A 22,516-nucleotide genomic window follows, 5' to 3' on the forward strand; every position below is an offset into this window, starting at 1 on the left:
AAGTTGTATTGATTTTAACTTTATACTTAATGAGAGTCTCCCTTTAATAAAACAAACCCAACACTAGCTTTGGAGTTAAGTGAAGAATTAGCAGACTACACTACTATTAGAAACAAGAGCTTCCTAGCTTTTAAGAATTTTAGAAAGTTGTTCATATGTACTGAGTATTTCAGAATGTAAATATTTTTACATAACTGTCCTGACAGCATTCTGTCATACAAGATGGCATGCAGCCTTAAAATAATCTTATATGCCATCCAGTTGCAACTGGAAAATTAGCCTCAGTATAAGCCACATACATGCAGTTATGCTCTGCAATACTCTAGAGCTTCATCAACTCTCTACCTACGTAAGAGAAATGAAGTGTGCAAAGTATATTACTAAAAGAAGAGGGATTCACTGCATGGAACATTAGTAAGTCTTTCCCCTATTCTTTTAGTTTGTAAGTAGTGAAGGGGAAAATGGCTTTGCTTGGTGGAATCTAAATTTGCTCTGCTGAGATTAAACTCCCATCCCGAGCAGATTTTAACTTTAACCTTTTGGATCACGTTGCCCAATTTAAGACTACAGTACGCAAGTCAAAATATAGTTTAGCCTTCTTCTGTAGTAGAGAACAACTATTTTCTAGCTATGACCCCCATTGTAAACAGTACCTCAGCACAGCCCTGAGGTAGTTTCAAAGAAGTCTTGCACAGAGAAAGCAGCAGGGGGCGTATTCTCATTTGTTTATAAATGATTTCTTGCAAGAGCCCTCAAGCAGCTTTCGCATTAAATAAAACAACCAACCAAACTAGGGCTCCTTCCTACACCCACACTTTCTGTTCTTCACAGTAGAAGAGCATGGTAGCTATTAGAATCCACACTACAAGTCAGAGGAAGGCAACAAGAAGTTCTTCCCACTAATTATGCATTAGACAGGGATGCAATGCATTGTGGCTACTATAAAATGGTCCAACAAACCCAAGGGTGTTGAGTGATAATCTATAAATAGCTACAGGGTAGCAAAAACATGGTTGTCATTAAGATACCTTGCCGCTTCCTCTACATTACCACCTTATAGTAGATCAAACAGCACATAAGGGGGGGGAGAGAGAAGAGAGAACAGGCTTAAGTCAAATTTGTGACGCCTTTACTTCACTCTAGAAAACAAAAATTCAAATTTAAACAGCACCATTGCCACCTGTGGCCAGTATGGGGCTTTACAATCTCGACAGTGTTTATTTTTGGCTGGGGGGTGGGAGGGAGGGAAAGGGAATTTAGAGGAATAAAAGTTAATTTCTAGACTAAGGGAAGAAAAACAAGAACCGTAGATTAATACAAAAGAACTTGTGAACACAAAGGGGATCTCCCCCAACACGGAAAAGTGTCATATGATCATTCCTGATCTCAAAATCCCCACAAACATTAGTAACTAACAATTCGTACTACCTACTTACAGACAACGTTGTTTTGTTAGAGGACAGTGCAAACACAACCACGAGCAGCCAAATACAGCAGAATTCCCCTCCCTACCCGGTCGAGCTCACCCTTAAAACATAAGATTTAAAAACATCAATGCTTCGTTTGGCTAGGATACTGCAAAAACAGAAATTCATTTGCTTAGCAGTACAGAGGCCTTTTCTTCAGAGATTCTGTAAAAATTTTTTTTTAAAAATGCCTCCTCTCCAATAAACCAACATAAACGCCCCCATGGGAGCTCTCTACCATTCAATTTCATCTTACCCCTCTTTTAAAAATTAGAGATATATATATTATACAATAAACAAATACAGTGCATCTAAACTGCATATTTATAATTAATGATATAGAATTAACTTCAGAGCCCAGCTTCCCTGGATGCTGAGTATACAAACTAGAAACTATCATTATAGTACATAAGCCAAGGAGCTTTTTACATTCTAGTCCCCCACGTTGAATATATTAATGTGTTAAAGAGAACAAAATGCAATCCGCTTTAAGACACTTTTTAAAAAAAAAATGGGAAAGGGTCTTTTTTTGCGGGCCACACAGAAAACTGCTGCCGGGTCACTTTCTACTGGCGCGGCCTCAGTCGAAAGGGGGAAAACAAACAAAAAAAACCACAAAAACAAAAAAGCCACCAACCCAACAAATCCATCGCCAGCAAACCGAGCAGTCCCGAGGCCAGGAGGCTGCAGCCCCCTAGCGGAGTTTCTTGCCCAAGGCGGTCCGGGCGTTTCTGAGCTGCTGCTTGGCTGCACTGGCCTGCATTTTGGAGAGGGGGCAGTACTTGATGGTGTGGGCATTGTCCCCACTGGCCCCGCAGAGGGGGCACGTGTATCTCCGCAGCACCGGGCACAAGACCCGGCCGTCGGGTCCCTTGAGGATGTGAGTGGTGTAGAGGGCGACGGCTTCTTTGTTATTCCGGCAGAAGACGCAGACCTGCAGCTCCGGCTTGAGCAGCCGGGAGCCGGGCTTCTGGGGCGCCGGGAGCCGCCCGCCGCCGCCGCCCCACGCGTGCGGGGAGCGGTCCCGCGGCAGGTGAGCCGGGGAGCAGTTGAACACCAGCGCGGCGGGGCTGGCGCGGCCGGAGAAGGGGCTGAAGTCGGCGAACCGCTCCTCCAGGAAGCGCTCGCCGTGGCGGTGGCTGCACAGGTCCAAGTCGTGCAAGTGCAAGGCGCCCTCGAAATAGGGGGGGCCCGCGTCCTCCTCCTCCTCCTCGTCGTCGTCCTCTTCCTCCTCCTCGTCCTCCTCCTCCAGAGCCGGCTGCACGGCGGCGGCCACCACCACGGAGCGGGGCTCGGTCCCGAAGCCCTTCTCCCCGTCCACGGCCTTGGTGATCAGCGTGGCCAGCCCCAGATAGTCGTTCCAGGAGTTGAACGCGTTCCCGTACGCGGGGTGGCTCTTGGCGCCGTAGCGGGCGCCCTGCAAAAACTCCACGGGCTGGTGCTGCTCCAGCTTGCCGGGGGGGAACGTCTCCATCGGAGGCTTCACGCCGCGGGGTGGGGGGGACCCGAGTCCCCGCCGCCGCCTCCTGCGCGCTGCAGCCGCGACTCGCTCCGCACGCACCCGGACCAGCCCGCACCCAACGCAGCTCTGCGTGGCGGCCGCTTCGCTCGCTGGCCGCGGCGGCTCTAGCCCCATTCGGGGGAGGGGAGAGAGGAGGAGGCTCAGCCCAGGGGCCGCGGCAATTGGCCACCGGCCAACGCCGCCCGCCCGGCTCCACCGCTCTGGCCGCCGATTGGTCGATGCGCTGAGCGGCGTTCCCTCTCCTGCGGCTGTGTGTGCACGCGCGGGGCCGCCCCTCGCCTTTGATTCGGAGCAGGTGAGAGGCCTCCCGCCCCCTGCGACCGTGTCTTGGAGAATGCGCGCACGTACACACACACGCTGCGTCACATGGGGTAGCCAGGGATGGGCCCAACCCAGCCCGACCCTTCTCCACCCGCCACTGGCAGCGGAACATTATGTTGTGCACAAATCAGCATCCTCACGGCAAGTTGTGGCTGCCTGGAGCCAGGACACCGCACTAGGCATGGCTCTTCCTAGCTAGCGGTGGCTGGGGTGTTTTTCTGTCGTTCACGTCCTCTGCATTACACGTAAGATGGATGCAGTGAGACTGGCCTATCTCAAAGGGGTGGTGTGAGGCTTAATGAGGCCCTGATCCTGCAGAACTGTGCTGCCCGTGGGGGGACCCTTGCACCCGTGCCGAGCCCCTTGATTTCAGTGGGGTTCTAAGCCGGTACCAGGCTCCTCTTGCACAGAAACGTTCGCAGGAGCTGGGCCAGAGTTAACGTTTGCAAAGCGCTTGCTGGTTTTCAGATATAAAAAGCCTTGTAGTGAAATGCTAAGTATCACTATATGCAAACCTTCCCAAACAAAACAAAACAAAAAGCATCCCAAAAAGCCATCTCGCAAGGACCCCCACACAGAATTGTCCTAGCCCATATACTGATACGAGCAGCAATACAACATCAGCCCCCACTGAGTACTTGGCGGGGCGAACTGAGCTTTCCAAATGTAGAAAAATATGGGGTCTGATTCTGTCACAAACGGAGATATTACCCCAGAAAAGGAGAAGTGCCAGAGACTCCATGAAACCTGCTGGGACTCCACTATGGCCACTGATTTTACATGGAAGACAGTCAGATACTATGGTGATGGGTGGCAGTATAAAACCCTAAGCTAGCTAGCATCTGACTTCACTTACACTTGTGCAAACTAGGATCGATTCCCCTGAACTCAACAGTATCACATTGGTTTTAATTCAAGATCACTGGTTTTGTCCCCCTTTCTTGGCCCCCTGTCTCTGAGCAGCTGAAAGGTACATTCCTATTTTTTAAACAAAACCTATAAACAGTGCTAGAGCCTGTGTCTGTGTTATATAAACTACAAGGAAGACAGGCAAAGGCAAGAAGAAGTTTGTAGAACTGAGAAACTCATCCTCCCAGATTATGCAGTATAGCTTTCTGCAAATTCAGGATGGTCAGGAGCCCATCTGGCCATGAAGAAACTGGAATGGTTTTGAAAATAAAGTATTTAATTACAAATGGCCTTTTGCTGGCTGCCTGCTGCTGATAGCCATCTTGCAGAAGAGACATCGCTTGCAAAACTGAGCTCTAGTTAGTTTCCAACCTTTCTTAATATTAGCGTAACAAAGAAAAAAGCTCATGTTAAAAATAACAGTTGGTTAAAATATAGAACAATACAGTTCTTTGTAAGCAGCCTAGGACTTTTATCTATCTATCTACTTTGAGCTTAATTTGTGCCAGCCTGGACCCTGGCAGAATATGCTGAAGCAGAAGAAAGTCTGCAGGGGGAAGAGATTATGGGATCTGCAGAAAACAGCTGTGATTTTCCGTGCATTAAGGAACCTAAAATCAGTGCAGCTCTGAAAGTGTGTGGAACTGCCTGGTCTGGAAAAAAGGTATATGCAGATTCACAGCATCTACTTTACAATCTCCAGCTGCATCAGGCTGGTGTAGGGGTGCTATTAAAAAAGCCTAAGAGAGCCAGGAGTTAGGGTCTGGCATAGAACCACTTGAGATCAATAGGTGTTTTTCCCCCAGTGATGATGGTAAGTAAGATCTTAAAGACTTTTTTGTTCTGTGTCTGTAAAATGTCTAGTATGAGGGGGTCCTGGTCCTTGACTGGTGCTGTTACAAGACAAATAAATCCTGAATTAATAATATAACAGACTTTGGATCAGGCCCTTATATAGGGAGTGTTCTAGTAGTGGGGGGGGGGGGCGTGAATCTGGCCCACAGAAGTTAACTTCTCATACCGGTAGGGTCACACAAGTAATGGGTGCAAGAGGGGTCAGAAATGCAGCTGCAACTAAAAATATAGTTAATTTCAAGCTCATAGTAAGAACTGCTGGGTTTAGCAAAGCAGGTTCTGTTTTCTTTTTAGTGGTAAATCTCTCTTTTCAGCTGCCTCCAACACCTTGGTTCCTAGCTGACAGACGTTTCCCTGGTAATTAAATAAGGATTAGAATGGAATTTGTTTGCTATTTAAATACTTGGGATTAACTAAATTAAATATCAATAACTCAAGTGTCTGATTCTCCTTTATGCTAAGGCTGCTCTGTGCCACTCTGGCAGTGTAAAGGAGCCTTGGTGAGGAAGTCTGGCTCAGAGGTTGGAGCAGTACTAGCCTTGCACTTGGAGGACTGTCTTCCATTCCCTGCTTTGATGCAGACTTCCTGTGTGATGTTTGGCAAGCGAGTCATTCTGGTTTTAGGCTTCACGGAGATGCAACAAAAAAAACCCTCCCAGTGAATGCTTTAGGTACCTAAACTCAGCACCTAAGCTTTCAAGGTAGAAGTTTCCTCTGCCTCTGGGCACGTGCAGTTCTGTCTCCCACCTAGGCCCCAGAGTGATCCATGAACTTAGGGAAGATAAGCGTTTGCCTGCCTAACTCATGTGCAGGCCCAGTCCAGTAGGCCTGCTTAGAGCCAGACATGTTGACACCAGCCAGAATGTAACTTTTACCCAAGTGGTGAGAGCACTCTCCAGGGAGGTGGGAGACCTAGGTTCAATTCTCGCTGCTGTCTTAGTGGGGGAGAGGATTTAAATGGGATACTTTAACCATTGGGCTAAAAGTTATAAGGCAGGTGGCACCATCTTCTCCTCCAGCTGCTTTGTGTGGGGGGAGGCAAGTGCCTAAGTCATTCTCACAAGAAACACCTGGGGTGCCTAAGACTCCAGGAGCGGGGTTCCCATTGATGAATCGGTGGCAGAGCTTGGCGCCTCCCTGCAGCTTGGACTTCCATAACTACTTTTGTGAGAGGGGCAGGGCTTACAGCACTCCGCTCTCCTCGGCGTCTCCCCTTGCCTGGCTTAGGCAGCTCGCCACCTAATGGGCTAGCTTTTGAGGCTCACATTCTAAAGTGCCTCTCTCTAGGGAGCCTAGGCCCCTAACTCAGGCTTTGTGGATCACAGTGTTGTTCCTGTGAGGTTTTTTTTCCTACGTGTTAAAAGTTAGACATGATTCTAAACATTGCAATACCGAAGTCCCTTCCTTAGCCTCGCTGTCCCTCAGCTCTCTATCTATAAAAAGGAGACAACAGGGGTGTTGTGACAATAAATGTTAAAAGCTTTTTTAAAAGAGGCACTCCAATACTACAGCGATGGGAGGGGCCCACATAAGTACCTAAGAGACAGACGAGCATTATTGACTATAAAGGAGTATTCACGGGACTATAGTTACTAGAAATAGTTGGAATAAATTGAAATTTTTCAATGAAAACTTTAGCCCATTTTTGAGTAGCTCTAATAATGACGCTCATGCTTAAGTGTTGGTATAATCACACATAGAGAGGTGCTGCACCGTTGGCCTCAGTGTGGGGTTTGACACTGGAAAACTTTGTGAACTTTCTGGAAAACTTTTTGTGAAGCAGGAGGACCCTTAAGGGGATAGCCAACCAGTGCTGCTACACAGATGCTGCCTCGCTGAACACAAGCGAATGGCCTGATTTTGTTCAGAGGGTCTGAACGCTTGAAGAGTCCAAAAGTAACCAATGAGTTCCTCTCCACAGTACTTGCACTCTTGAAAATTCGGTCCTTATGCAGCTGACACTGCTCACCCTCTTTTTGTCTAGGCATTGACGGCCTTGGGTCTGAAAGTGAATAATCTCCTAACATTTGTGCTGTGATATTTATGGCTAAGTATCACAGAAGTCAGAGAGGGAAAAGACATATTGGTTTATTCTGTCAGTTTTTCCATTCTATTGTCGGGAATAGTGTGAAAAATATCTACGCCATGAAAATATTGTAAAAGGATAGGTCTATTGTTAGCCCTGCAGTAGCATTGACATCATGTCCACTGACAACTCTGGTAGAGCTAATGTGTGATGACAATGCAATGAAGCTACTGTGCATGAGGCATGTTGAAAGCATTATTCTATTGCCTTGCCTGTCCATGTTTTCTTTTAATAACCTATCATGTTTCATATGTGGAATGAGACCCCTTCACCAAGTGTGCTATTTTCATGGAGATATAACTTCAGAACCATTAGAATTCACTCTTCCTATAGACCTTGGGTTGGCTTGTTGGGTGCCATATTACTGTGCAAGTTGGTAGGATGACCAGATAGCAAATGTGAAACATTGGGACTTTTTTTTTCGCGGTGGGGTATAGTTGCCTATATAAGACAAAGCCCCTAATATTGGGATGGAACCGATAATATCTGGATGTCTGGTCACCCTAAATGTAGGAAACCTCTCTATTGACATTGGCAGGATTAGTGCATCAGTGGAACGAACAGTTTTATTGGCCATTTTCATGCTGTAAACAAAAAATGCTATGAAGAGTAGCTGCTGGATGAGGCGCGACAGCTTGACATAACATGAAACCAAAATGCCAGATTTTCATTTTTATCAAGCAATGTTAACAGACACTAAGAACAAAGGGTCCTTCAAAACTCCATTTTTAAAATGAACCCTCATTCACACACTCACCCCTTTAAATTTAAGTTGAAGCCTATATCTGAATCCACCCCAAAATGCCCCTTTAACAGTTCTGGAAAGACAATAGGAGGAAGAGCATTTTTTGGGGGTGCCTTGTTTCAGCCTCACACGATTTATAGTGGCTGAGTGTATAGAAACACTGGAGAATGCAGAGGAAATGGTCCTTGTCATTGTGAATGTTACACAATGGGCCAAATTCTAACCAGTGCCGAGAAAGGTGGTTTAATCATCCCCTAAAAGAAGTGAGATCTCATGTTCTGGCTCCATGCACAGAGTGGATTATTTCTGCTAGGAGCATGAGTAATCTGCACAGGAAGGCGTGCAGAGAAGCTGGGTTTGGGAGCATATGCACATAAATACGTCCTTTCACCTTTAAGCCCCATCCTGGCATACTCTCATCTGGCATGGCTGGGATTGGAATGGTGATCTTTTACCAGGTGATGCAGTAACATAGTAGGCAAGTACATTAACTGTGCCTGACCTGTAGCAATAACCAGAACCTGCTAAATGCCCCACTACGGGGTGGCTCAACTGTTTTTTAGATCCCCTGGACATATCCAAGCACCAAGTCACTCTTTGCTCTGCCTGGGAGAGAATCCTCTTGGACCAGTGTTTCCCAGCATGCAGTAAGAGAAGACTCCCTGTTGCACCGTTGGCTGTCCATGAGCTCTTTCCACCCTGCAAAGACACAGGCTGCAGTATCACTGCCATTGGCATGCTGCACACCTGCATAACTGGTCAGTGAAATCTTTCTATCCGAAAGCAAAAATGATCTTATTCTTTTAATTAGAATGACTGAAGGAGAGAGATACATACATTGGGAGCACCATACAGGAGAGTGGTCAAGTTGGGAGATTGAGTTGGGAGAGAGATCTTACTCCAAGGAATTGTTTGGCTTGGGAGGATTTAGTGTCTGTGCAAACAGGGAAAGATTAAGAATGAGCTCTCAAAAATTGGTTAGTCTCTAAGGTGCCACAAGTACTCCTTTTCTGTCTGTGCATGGTGATGTATGGTGTATCTTATGAAGCTTGCAGTCCTGGCAACTTTGAATTATATTCAAGCCTTTCTTTGAAACCTCCATGGACGATGAAGCTGCTTTTTATTTAACGTGGGAGATGCTGACAAGCACGCCCAAGAGACTGGAGATCTCTTGAAAGGATCTTTTAAACTATTAGCTTCACTGACGCTTTTTGATGATTCCACCCTTCTCCCCACGCCCTAAGGATCAAGGAGCTGTTTGACTCTGTCAGCAATGAAAAATACATTAGGTGCCCGCATAAGAAAGATACTTTGTGTTGATAGGATTGCTGGTGACCTTGTCCAAAGCCTTTGGTTTAACAGATCGTGTATTGTTTGGAAATAAAGTTTATAGTACAGTGTTACCCTTCTGGTTAAGAGATTGGAAACAGCTGGTGGGACAAAAATAGGTAGGTTAGATTTATTATAAAAGACATAAACAGAAGAGTAATGAAAGCAAGGACTCAATGATTGGAATATTTTCAAGTGCTCCAGTTCTCCTGTTAAATATTTGGGTAAAGTATAGACCCTATTTAATTTTTGCTTTCTCTGTAGAGAAAGAGAAAATTAATGTTTAAAAGCTAACTGCAAAAACAATTGTCATTCTTGACCAAAATTTCTTTGTGGATTATTTTTTTAATTGATTGTCTTATGGTAGTGCCTGCGAGCTCCAGTTATAGACCAGGATCCCATTGTGCTAGGTGCAGAACAAACACACAACAAAAAGACAGCCCCCGCCCCAGGGGACTGGCATGTTGAATTTTAAAACGCCTTGAGTCATTTTCCCACAAAATCAGTCTGTTGGAACAGAGGTATTGACAATACTCTCAGGCTTTTTCTGACACACTGTTGAGCAACACTGTAATTTCTTTATAGGCAAGGAAGATGATGGAAGATGTCAGACGCTGAGCTATCAACACCAGGGATTCTCAATCTAAATTTTGTAGTGTGGACCATACCTGTCTCACTCCATCATTTGAATCCACCCACACTCCCTCTTGCAACTGCTTAACAACTCTGTGGCACCTGCAGCAATCGCTAATGTGCACAAGCGACAGCCGTCAGAAATTAAATGGATTTTTAGCTGCCTTTTAATTTTATTTAGCAGCTGGAAACGTGGAGCAGCACACAGCGCCATCTGACCAGCCAGCTCTCTGCAGAGCACAATTTGAGCACCTTTGCTCTACACCCTGCAAACACAGCAAAACAGAAAAAAGATCAGATAAAAAGGATGCTTCTGAATATAGGTAATTGTTTGGAAACGTGACACCTTCAACTTGAAAATTGCATCTGTGTATGAATTGGTGTTTAGGTTGCAAAGTCAAGCACTTGACAGCGAGTAAATGCCAGAATTTAGGTTGTTCACATCATCCACAGGATTCGAACCTGAGCCCCTAGCAGTGCAGTCCAGCCTGACCTATGGGAGTACTAGCATTAACTGGCAGCAGAAGGCTATCACCATGGGGGTGGCAGGAATTGGGTTTCTGAGGCTACATGGTGGGCCCAGGAGGAATCTTTCTTTCTTTCAGGAGGCTGGGGGAGCAACCTTCCCCACTTGGCGCCCCCATAGTGGGCATTGATGGAGGAGCCTGAGCTGGCTTTCTCTGAACTTCTGGAGAGCCTGTCTACGTCGGGGCTTCCCAGAACAGTGTGTGCTTCTGCTGTCACTGTTTTAATGATGGCATGGGTATGACCTTAGATTAGCATGTTCACCTCCACTTAATATTTTGCCATGATACTAAATATTTCTGGGCAACACAACAGAGGGAAATTGTGATTCCCCCCCAAAAAAAGAAGAAGTTTATTGCTCAGCTAAACTGGAATGGAATTTCCTGGGACAAAGAAAAGGCACTTCTCTGCACCTGGGGCTTTCTCCCTACCAAAAGTCAAAGGCCTTCTGCAAACAATGGAGATGGTAGCATTAGTCAAATAAAGGGTCACAAGAATATTTTATAATGGAAAATATTAGCCAGACTAAATGTAGGGGCTATTACCAGGTCCCCCTATAACACACACACACACACACACACACACACTATACATTTTTTCCTGCCTTCATATATATTTAATATGAAGAAGAAAACCTAGGTTATTAAAACTAACAATTTCAGATTTATCCACCTGAGCTATAGCACAACATAAATGCAACCAAGCAAGCTAATGTTTATCATCAGAAGTATATTTTCCTGAGGTTATTATAACTCACATTGATAGCTTGGGGGTGGGGAATATGAAAGCACAGAAATTCATATATCCTGATTTAATGAAAATCAAACAGTTTTTATGGAAACTGAAAAGGATCTCTTATTTTAGAGCAATTTGTGCTTGAGCATTTTGCAAATGTGTCAGAGGAGTAAAACACGACAAATTCTATAAGTATGTCAGTTCTTAAATGTAGAATATGATTTTACTTTTAAAGAGAATGAGTTCAGTTTAAAATTTAAAAAAAACACTCCTTTGTAGATGTCCCATTAATGAGAAACAGCATAATTCAATTGTACATTTTGCAAGTTTAAAATCAGAGGCAAAAAACCATACAGTACTACAATGACCTATTTCTGTATGATATAACTGAATGATATAGCAAGGTTTTTTCATTTTATTTTTTATATATAGCTCTGGTTTGCAAAAGGTATGTATATTTATCTGGGCTGTAAGCATACAACAACCTTTCCATTCTAAAGACGCAAGTTGTTACCCCTCTAACACTTAGTCCTTTTATCCTGCAAATTGGTATGCAAGTTGGGGTCCAGAAGGGATATTTTGGGTGAATTGGCTAGGCCAGTGTGGAGATACAAGGGCCAGATCCTCAGCTGGTGTGGGTCAGTATAACTTCACAGAAGACCATGTAACTATGCCAACTGACATGATGTGGCTCATGAGAATATAAAAATATCCAGGTGAAATCCTGGCTCTCATTCAAGTGGGAGTTTTGCCATTGACTTCAGTGAGATCAGGATTTTATCTTCACAGTTTATCATGGCTGAATGATTATGATGATCAGCTGTCAGACTGAATTTTGCAACATAAGAACGGCCATACTGGATCAGACCAAATGTCCATCTAGCCTAGTATCCTATCTTCCGACAGTGGCCAATACCAGAACAGGGAATCATTAAGTGATCCATCTCCTGTTGCCTATTCCCAACTTCTGGCAAAGAGAGGCTAGGGACATCTTCCCTGCCCATCCCAACTAATAGCCATTGATGGACCGATCCTCCATGAACTTATCTCGTTCTTTTTTTAACCCTGTTCTAGTCTTGGCCTTCACAACATCCTCTGGCAAGGAGTTCCATAGATTGACTGTGCGTTGTGTGAAATAGCACTTCCTTTTGTTTGTTTTTAAACCTGCTGCCTATTAATTTCTTTTGGTGACCCTCTAGTTCTTGTGTTATGAGAAGGAATAAATAACACTTCCTTATTTATTTTATCCAAACCAGTCATGATTTTATAGACCTCTGTCATATCCCCCCCCCTTAATCATCCCTTTTCCAAGCTGAATAGTCCCAGTTTCATTAATCTCTCCTCATTCAGAAGCCAGCTGTTCCATACCCCTAATCATTTTTTGTTGCCCTTTTCTGAACCTTTTCCAATTCTAATTTTTTTTTTTTTTGAGATGAGGCGACCACATCTGCACGCAGTATTCAAGATGTGGGTGTACCATGGATTTATATAGAGGCAATATATTTTGTCTTATTATCTATCCCTTTCTTAATGATTCCCAACATTCTGTTAGCTGCCTAGGGAGGCCTAGGAAGCTTTGCTTGTTAAATTTTAGCAATGTTAGTGCCTTTTGGAATTTTGAGGAGAGGTTGCCATATTTTGGAAGTTTCACACTTCTGAACTAGGAATGTCAGTATGATTTATCAGCATGTAATGGATGCTTCACTTCTGCTGTTAACTCTGGGATAAGAAGGGAGGACCCCAATTCAGCAAATCATTCTAAGCACGCGCTTAAGTGCTTTGCTGAATTGGGGAGAAGTTTGGCAGATTCATAAAGCTGTTTGATTTCAGAAGTCTGCAGAGTTTCTCAGGCCTAGAGGGAAACAATGTTGACTTGTGACACTGGGTGAAATTTTGGCTCCACTGAAGTAAATGGAAAAATTCCCGTTGATTGCAATGGGGGCCAGGATTTCATCTATTTACTTTAAAGGGACTTAAGCATATGCTTATGCTTTGTTGAATAGGGGCCTAAATGATGATACAAAGTTAAAGGAAATGGCAAATCAGGCCTGATGTGCTTTTTTTGTTAAGGGAGTTAGAAACAAAGAGAGGGGGTTCAGTTTTTGAAGTCTTTGGCTGTCTTGTTTGAAAGGAATATTTCAAACAAAGTTTAGCCTAGAAACGCCACGTTCCTTTTTATTCATCTGTCCTCTCTGAAAATTAGTGCCCTGGAGAATTTGTGGGAAGGTCTGATACATATGTTTGGATTTATCACTGTTAGTTTCTGAACCTCATTGAATACTAATGCATATTTCTAATGACTGTAAGGACTCCTGTAATTCTTCTGAGAACTGCATGGCTGCTTAAGTGAAGAGGGTACTCCTGCAGCGTCCCTAAGAAGAACCGGCCAGGTTAAAAGACTTCAGGAAGTCTGCATATTTAGCTTTGAAGAATTTTTGGTGCAAATCTAGCTAGCAGATGACCAATACATGTTAATTAACCGAGCTGTCCTGTAGAGAAGCAATCTAACTTACAATTTATATTGATAGTTTCTCTTGACAACTTCCTTAAAATCCTAAGAAAATCCCCACATAGCTTTGTTAAATCACTAGCTAAAGGTAAATATATTATTAAGAGGGGAAAACATTGAAATTAAAAAAAACAAAACAAAAAACCAACCCCTCAAACACACTGGAAATCCCAGATAAAGGTAACCTGCAAAGGAAATAAATTTGTGCCTCTCTTTTTGCTTCCTTAGACTGTAAAAAGAAAGTCATATAGGGTTGCTTTGTTTGTTTTACATTACAAATTCAGATCTTGTCTGTTGTGGAAGCCTGACGGAAAAGTTAGTGAAATGAATACATCACAGAGGTCAAGAGAGTTCAAGTTATGCAACTGCGAGGGGAAGGAATTTTTAACCAGACTATGATTTGCATTTATTTTCTTTGTTTCTCCTAGTGTTTGTTTTAAACGCCCATTAAACTTCAAAGATTAACATTTTGGATAAAGGAAGCCTTTATTAATGATTGAACACTGCCACCCTGAGAGTTCACAGTAAACATATTCTATCTGGGACATCTAAGGGTATGTCTACATAGGAACTAGATACCTGAAGCTGGCCTGTGCCAGCCAACTCGGGCTCACAGGGCTTGGGCAGTGGGGCTGTATCATTGCTGTGTAGATGTCTGGGCTCAGGCTGGAGCCCAAGCTCTAGGACTCTGCAAGGTGGGAAGGTCCCAGGGCTTGGGCTCCAGCCCGAGCCCAAAGTCTACGCAGCAATGAAACCACCCTGCAGCCTGAGCCCTGCAAGCCCAAATCAGCTGGTATGGTCCAGTTGGGGATTTTTCTTTGCTGTGTAGACATGCCCTAATAGGCCCTCTAGCAAAAAGAGACCAGCGGACCAGGTCTGGCATCTCCCACTCTTGTGAAAAGTGAGACTGGATCTTAATGACCACAGCTTCTCAGAGCTTCAGTTTTGCCTCATTTGAAAGACCGATATATCCCAGTCTCTCTAATTATATATTTTTCTACTAAGGTTAAATGCATTTTGATTTATGGGGAGATTTTCAAAAGTGCCTAAGGGATTTGAAGCACAAGTCCCTTTGATTTTTTTTCAATAAGAATTGTGCTCCTAAATCTCTCAGATGCTTTTGAAAATTACCTCCTAAAGACACAAACCACTAATTAAATACCAAAACTGTATTTCAAATTTTGTTCTCAGTAGCAATTATATTGTTAAGAAGTGACTGTTAAGATTACATGCATGATTGAACCTTTCAGCCATTAACCAGCATTTTTGGTTAAACGTAGTTAGTACAACCTAGATTGTGATTTCTTGGAATGTTTTTATAGTATCTCCTTATTTCTAGAAACTGTCAGTATTGTGGTAATAAGAACATGCAAAATGTTGTGTGGCTGAGAAAGTAGATGGGATGTTTAAAAGAACGGGCAAACTCTGCTCTCAAACATGCATGATAGATTTTGAGATTCTGGACTGCCTCTTAACACTGATTCAGTGTGTATTTGCACATGCAGGGAGAGCAGACTCTAATATATAGGGTCACAGATGTGCCTGGTGCTTTACAAACGTATAGACCAGGTCTGAAACCAGATTCTGCCCAAACAAGTTCCAAAGAGATTGGAACAAGTTAGAGCCAAATCTCCAGAACTCTTGACGGAATGAATGGGGGGAGGGGGGAAGGTATGTTTGAAGGGGAGGGGATGTGGAAGATGCCAACTTTCTGCCTGGATAAACTAACACAGTAGGGCAAGATCTCACTGGCAGGCAACTGATGGAGAAAATTGAGAGCTTAGCTTGTAAGTTAGGCATTCCTGATTTCACTGTAACTAATGGGTTGCTAGAAAGATAGAAGGACAGATATTTTATACAGTTCAAGCAGCAGCATAGCAAAAGTACAGATGTGGATGACTGTGTTCCAGAATGTTGGATTATAGAAGCTCCCCTGGAATCCATGGGGGCGGGGGCAGGGAACAAGACCCAAAAGATGCATTAAGTGCTAGAGAAAAAAGGAATGGACCGATGTCCTTCGGGTGGAATACTGAAATAAAAATGTTAAGATTGTGGCTCGACTTCGTGCATAATTGGCTTAAGATAGCAATGGTCTGTAGTGAACAAGGATGGGGAAATGGATCCCACTGCTATAGGAACAAGTAACGGTTGCTTTAAGGATGTGAAGATAAGACTGGTGCTGTATGAAGCCAGCAAGAATGTACAGGTGAGAAATATGGAAGAATTGTTTGTATACAATATTAGACCGTTTTTTCTTCAGAGGCAGGAAGTTTGACGTCATGTGCTACCTGCACAGCAAATGCAGATAATAAAAAAAAAGTGTACAAACATAATATTTGATTTACCACCAGCCAAAGGATCCTGTGGAGCACCAACACTTAGAAAAAGCAAGCTGGGTGAAATGCTGGCTCTACTGAAGTCCATGGGAGTTTTGCCATTGACTTCAGTGGAGCCCACATGTCACGTTATGCTTTTTCTCAGGCCATCGATGTAATTAAGACAAGACAAGGCAAATTATGGCCATCCTGCCAAAACACTTCACTCTCTTTGTCTTGTTACACGTGCAAAGGGAGAACTGGACCTAACCAGAGCAATAATTGCCAGATGCTACAGAAGGATTAGCACCACTAAACACCCACGGCCTGGTAATAGGGGAAGGAAGTCTATGCTCCTCCTGAGATGTCAGAACGGGATTTTGATTGTTCTGAAGAAATTGACAACGGGGGGGGGGCATTAGAGAGGGAAGATAAAGGGGGACATAGGCTTTGTGCTGAGTTATGATCCATGCAAGAGGAAGAATCAGTTGAAAACTTATAATGAAGCAGAAAATCAGCCACAGAGCTGTGTATCCGCATTACAGGCTGTTTTCTCAAGCGGTGTGACTGCATAGCTGTCATAAATATAAAGGGAAGGGTAAACCCCTTTGAAATCCCTCCTGGCCAGGGGAAAGCTCCTCTCACCTGTAAAGGGTTAAGAAGCTAAAGGTAACCTCGCTGGCACCTGACCAAAATGACCAATGAGGAGACAAGATACTTTCAAAAGCTGGGAGGAGGGAGAGAAACAAAGGGTCTGGGTCTGTCTGTATGCTGCTCTTGCCAGAGACAGAACAGGAATGGAGTCTTAGAACTTTTAGTAAGTAATCTAGCTAGGTATGTGTTAGATTATGATTTCTTTAAATGGCTGAGAAAAGAATTGTGCTGAATAGAATAACTATTTCTGTCTGTGTATCTTTTTTGTAACTTAAGGTTTTGCCTAGAGGGGTTCTCTATGTTTTTGAATCTAATTACCCTGTAAGATATCTACCATCCTGATTTTACAGGGGGGATTTCTTTATTTCTATTTACTCCTATTTTTTATTAAAAGTCTTCTTGTAAAAAACTGAATGCTTTTTCATTGTTCTCAGATCCAAGGGTTTGGGTCTGTGGTCACCTATGCAAATTGGTGAGGCTTTTTATCCAACATTTCCCAGGAAAGGGGGGTGCAAGTGTTGGGAGGATTGTTCATTGCTCTCAAGATCCAAGGGTCTGGGTCTGTAGTCACCTAGGCAAATTGGTGAGGCTTTTTACCAAACCTTGTCCAGGAAGTGGGGTGCGAGGTTTTGGGAAGTATTTTGGGGGGAAAGACGCGTCCAAACAGCTCTTCCCCAGTAACCAGTATTAGTTTGGTGGTGGTAGCGGCCAGTCCAAGGACGACGGGTGGAATATTTTGTACCTCGGGGAAGTTTTGACCTAAGCTGGTGAAGATAAGCTTAGGAGGGTTTTCAGGCAGGTCCCCACATCTGTACCCTAGAGTTCAGAGTGGGGGAGGGACCTGGCCAACAGCCATCAGAGGTGTGATTGCTGCTCAGGTGGGTGTACATGCACTAACTCTAACCTAGCTAGCATAGCGACATACAGCCACAAAGAGGCAGCAGCAGGGGCTTCAGTGCAGGCTGCACAAGCCCACCCAGGACCCTTGGGATGCATTCACCTTGCTAGTCCTCGTTCAGCTCCACGCCACTGCATCTTCGTTGCTATGTGGGGCTGTGCTAGCTAGCATAAAGCTGGGATGGGTATCCTGCCCTGGCTGCAATTACACCTCTGATTCCAGTGCAGATGGACCCAAAGTCTTATGTGACAAGCTTGAGGTCTTTCACAATAGGCTCTTCTGACTCACGCTCTCAGGCGTGTGCTGGCAGCGGCTATTCGCTTTCAGGCGTACTGTTCTTACGTGGCTGAACGTGGCAAAGACGCTGTCATGAATATACACCTCTACCCCGATATAACGCGAGCCCGTATAACACAAATTTGGATAGAACGTGGTAAAGCAGCGCTCTGGGAGGGCAGCGCTGCGTGCTCCGGTGGATCAGCGTATCTGGCTCCGACACACTGCTCTGAGCAGCATGTTAAGGGTGCTGGGCCGGGGCCGAGGGGTTGGATAAGGGGCAGAGGGTCTCTTGGGGGGTGGTGGTGGTCAGGGGACGGGGGGTTGGATGGTTTGGAGGTTCTGAGGGCAGGGCAGTCGGGGAACAGGGGCGTTGGATAGGGCGTGGGAGTCCTGGGGGGCCTGTCAGGGGGCAGGGGTGTGGATGGGATCGGGGCAGTCAGGGGATAGGGAGTGGGGGGGGGGTTGGATGGATTGGGGGTTCTGAGGGGTCAGTCAGGGGGTGGGAAGACAATTAATAACGGAAATGCTTGAGGCCAAAGCAAGTTCGATATAACGCGGTTTCACCTATAACAGGGTAAGGTGTTTTTTTGTTTTGTTTTTGGCTCCTGAGGACCATGTTATATCTGTGTAGCGGTGTACTTATGAACAGAAACTGACTTCATTTTGCTAGTGTTTAATGGCCTCCTTTTAGTTGCTTTGGATAAAATTCACATGGCCCATGCACTGCAGAATTTCACTTTCTGTGGAGAATCTGTGTTGGCAAATTTTTGGTTTACAGAAATGTTTGTGGAAAGCAAAGATGGTTACTTACACACATTAAAGTGTCTGGAGAGTCCACGTAAATTTGGCCCCAACATTACATTTTGTAAAGAAAAGTTTATAGCTTTTATAAGACGAATAGAACTGTGCCACACACACCCTTTTTTTAAAAAAAACCCAAAAACCTCAAACACAGTTTGGTTTTTAAACAAACAGCTCCTAAGCCCAAATGTTACAGCACGAAGAGCTTGAAAGTGAAACTGGTGATCAGTAAAAATGAAGCTGAAGTAACTGATTTTCATTTGCCCAAGATCAGAAGAATGTAAGAAGTAAACAAAAAAGAAGTGAGTAAATAGTAAGTTTTTAAAAATTTCCCTTTTCTAACGATCTGTGGTGTTATTGGTACCATAGGTAAAGAAATTTTAATATATTGTGATATTTAAGCTCACCTTGAAAAATAATCAAATGCATAATGTGAAACTGAAAACATTTCCTGGGAACATAACTATTTCATTGAAATGTTTGACAAACATTATCAATGTTTTGTTTTGAAAAGGTTAAAGCCCTTCATTTCAACTTGTTTTCAATGTATGTATATTAAAAGCATTCAAACAATAAAGTCAAACCAACAGGTTTTGACCTTACTGAAATGAAGCACTTCAGTAAGCTTGCCTCAATATTTCAAAACCAAATATTTTATTTTGTGGGAATTTTGACTTTCTTCTGGTATGGGATGAAAGGAATTTCAGAATTTCCTGAAAAATGGAAATTGAGTTTTGAGCAGGAATTTTGTGTTGTCACCCGTTAATACATTGCAGTTGAGAGGAGAATATGGGTTTAATGTAAACTTTTATGAGTTCATCAATGCAGAATAATATATCATTCAGATACTTACACTGTGTCTGAATGCTAAGGCTTAAACATCATCTAGATGCAGATGAATCTTGGGGAAATGCTGAGGATGGCAAAGAATGGCTGTGATGACAGATTTCATTCAGCTGATAATGAAAGGGAAGCTGAAAATCCATTATGGAACAAGGATGTCTCACAACTGGTTATGGTGATTTTAATAGTTACCTGCTTTTCACTACTACTGTTTCAGACAGTAGATTAAACTAGCTGTTTGCATTGCTGCTGAAGGCCTGGGAAATGTCACAAACCATCATAGCACAGGAATTTGAAGATGTGAAATTATTCAGCATGCTTTACAGCATGATTTTATAATTGGAAATACAATAATATCTGAGGGTTAGTTTCTGTGGAACGAAACAAATAAGAATTTCATTAACTCTCTTTAAATCTAGCCCAGTGAATGGAACTCAGTGTCTTGCGGTTAGGAAGTCTTTGGGTGTAACTTGGCTGGAATTTTCTTACTGTTTTGGGAGTGCTACAGAAAGACTGCTATTAATATTTTATTGTACAAGAGATCTGCATGAGTTTCATCTTTTGGCCATGTGATCAATCCGACATTTTGTGCGTGGGGATGTTTTTTGTCTTTTTGATTTAATTTTTTATTAGAGCACACAACCACATGTTTTCTGAAACCCTGCCCCATGGTCCCACTTCAGTTTGTTCATTCTCCTCCTGGAATCACACACACAAAATGTAACTCCCTGTGTGGTTGTTTGGTGAGACATACTTGGTTAAAAATTCAACTCCTGTCCAATAAGTTGTTTGGGAGACTGTCGCCTGTAAATAGTACATATTGTGTCAAATGCTACGGAAGTCTTTGGAATTGTATTAAAAGCTACCTGAAACTCAGTCTTGTAAGTGAGACATGTTCATGTAGGGCCAGATTGTTATACTCTTGCTCAAGCTGAGTAGCACTTTACTCCACAAGTAGTCCCATTGACTTGAACGGGATTACTGATTTGTGAAAGGTGCTATTCTTAGTGAATAGTACCTTGCACTGTCTGGCCCCTGGGTTTCAACTGTCCTACTGGATTGGTTACATATGCATTTATATTTCTAATTTGGATGCCTATGCAAAGCAGCATGCAAGTGTAAAGATTTTCCCCGTATATATCCTGCTTGCTAGGATGCTCAAACTCATATCAGTGCAGGTACTTTTTTATCTTCATATAAAGAAGTTTATAAATAAAGTTCTATGGAAAGCACTACAGATACCCCAGGGATGCTGCAAACCATGCTCAAAAATTGACCTACATTTAGAAATGGGAAGAGACCCAGAAGTAGGAGTTGGGGAAACTTGGCATCCTTTGCAGCTGTGTGACAAACTTCTTCAATTTGTTTAGGCAAGTCACTTCAGCCACAATTTTCATGTGTGCACTAATTTTTGTTTGGATGCATCATTTTTTGGGGTCCGCACATGGTGTTGCAAATTGGGGATCCACTTGATATCAGAGGGCACTCTTGAAAAGATTAGCCTCTAGGTTTGATTGACCACACAAGGTGCAAGGCAGTGGAGAATCACCTTCTCAAAGTAGGAGTGACACTGTTAAATGGGAAATCGCCACTCATTTGGACTTGAGACAGTGCTCGAAATACACCCTTTGTACAGGGGTAAATGACTATCCAAAGGCAGTAATGGATGAGAAATCTGACTCAGATTCCACATCTGTAAAATGGGCATAATAATACAGTACCTTTCTCACAGGGAGGGTTGTGAGGCTGAATTCATTATGCTGTCAACAGAGGTCAGAAGGAAGGTGCTATATACAGTAAATGTAAAATTTGTGTATCTATTACTCACACACACACATCTGGATTAAAATGATGGATGAGATGGATTATATCTATAATCCATCTATCGAATATCATTGTTGGTCTACATATCCTGTTTTAAATTCACATCTGTCATTAAAATACCCAGAAACTGCTCACTCCCAACAACTCCTGTACAACTGAACGCTCAATTTTAATGCATGACGATAAGTTTTTTGTTCTTTTACTGTGGAGACAGCCTGCAAAGAAAGCACAAGCTAGCTAACAAACCTAATCCCAGGATTGGCACCATCTTGAAGCTTCTTATGAAAACAAGAAAGTAAAATAAGAAAATCCAGATTGGCTTTTACCCTATGGGAAAAACAGAAGGATAAAATTTGCTAAATTCGAGATGGTAGAAGTGATGGTCAATACAATTATTTTCCAGCTTCAAAGTGGGTGTGTTAGCAGGGAGGAGAGAGAATTGAAAACTTTTTTTTTTTAAACTGCACTGCTTGACAGTGTTAATAAAGTTGCATGGGTTGAGCTAAATAGATCTTAAATTGGTCCCTTTAAACTAGTGCATCTTTTCTAATGTGTTGTTGAGCTTGTGTGAATAACTGACTGTTTGTTTGTTTTGTTTTGCTGGCAGTTATGAAAAATATATTAAACTGTTTTGGATCAACTAGAACCCAATATTTGGGGGGGGGGAGCAGGTTCAGCAAAATGAAAAGATAACCAAAAACCTCGTGTGGTCAAATAAACTGTTTTGTTCAACCTGAAATCCTAGAATGCTGAACTGTGGGGTTAGAAGAGACCACAAGAGTCATCTAGTCCAAGCCACCTGCCAAGACGCAGGATTTATTGTGTCTAAAGCAAGATAGATGGCTATCCAACCTCCTATTGAAAACCTCCAGCGAAGGAGCTTCCATGATCTTGACAGTCCATTCAGTTGTCCTACTGTTCTTTCAGTTAGGAAGTTTTTTCCTGAGATATAATCTAATCTAAATCTATGCTATAGTTTGAACCCATTGCCTCTCGTCTTGCCCTCTGTGGCAAGAGAGAACAAATTTTTCTCCATCTTTATGGCAGCCTTACCAGTATTTGAAGACTGTTATGTCCCCCCCTCCCTGCTTAATCTCCTCTCTTTCCAACTAAACATACCCAGTTCCTGCAGCCTTTGTTCATATGGCTTGCATTCTATCCCTTTGATCATCTTTGTCACTCACCTCGATCCTTGCCAGTTTCTCTACATCTTTTCTATACATGGGTGGCCAAAATTGGAGCTAGTACTTCAGCTGATGCCTAACCA

General features: G+C 43.3%; 1 protein-coding gene and 1 long non-coding RNA gene across 2 annotated transcripts; one reads left to right on the forward strand and one right to left on the reverse strand.

Moving 5' to 3' along the window:
* Window positions 1-1,112: 1,112 nt before the first annotated feature.
* NANOS1 (nanos C2HC-type zinc finger 1) lies at window positions 1,113-3,245 on the reverse strand. Its single transcript, XM_084635447.1, has one exon. It carries the CDS (start codon window positions 3,100-3,102, stop codon window positions 2,161-2,163), a length of 942 nt encoding a protein of 313 aa, XP_084491573.1. The 5' UTR covers window positions 3,103-3,245; the 3' UTR covers window positions 1,113-2,160.
* A 1,658-nt stretch (window positions 3,246-4,903) lies between these two features.
* Window positions 4,904-9,995, forward strand: LOC311524105. The gene is made up of 3 exons (XR_014712484.1): window positions 4,904-5,032; window positions 8,468-8,662; window positions 9,819-9,995. It is a non-coding gene; the product is annotated as an uncharacterized lncRNA (long non-coding RNA).
* The last annotated feature ends 12,521 nt before the right edge of the window (window positions 9,996-22,516 follow it).

Source organism: Lepidochelys olivacea (genome assembly GCF_965140295.1).
Source record: "Lepidochelys olivacea isolate rLepOli2 genome assembly, chromosome: 7".
Classification (NCBI taxonomy): domain Eukaryota; kingdom Metazoa; phylum Chordata; order Testudines; family Cheloniidae; genus Lepidochelys; species Lepidochelys olivacea.

Coding starts and splice junctions, on each gene's coding strand:
- NANOS1 (XM_084635447.1), bottom strand. CDS start 3,102: ATGGGGCTAGAGCCGCCGCGGCCAGCGAGCGAAGCGGCCGCCACGCAG.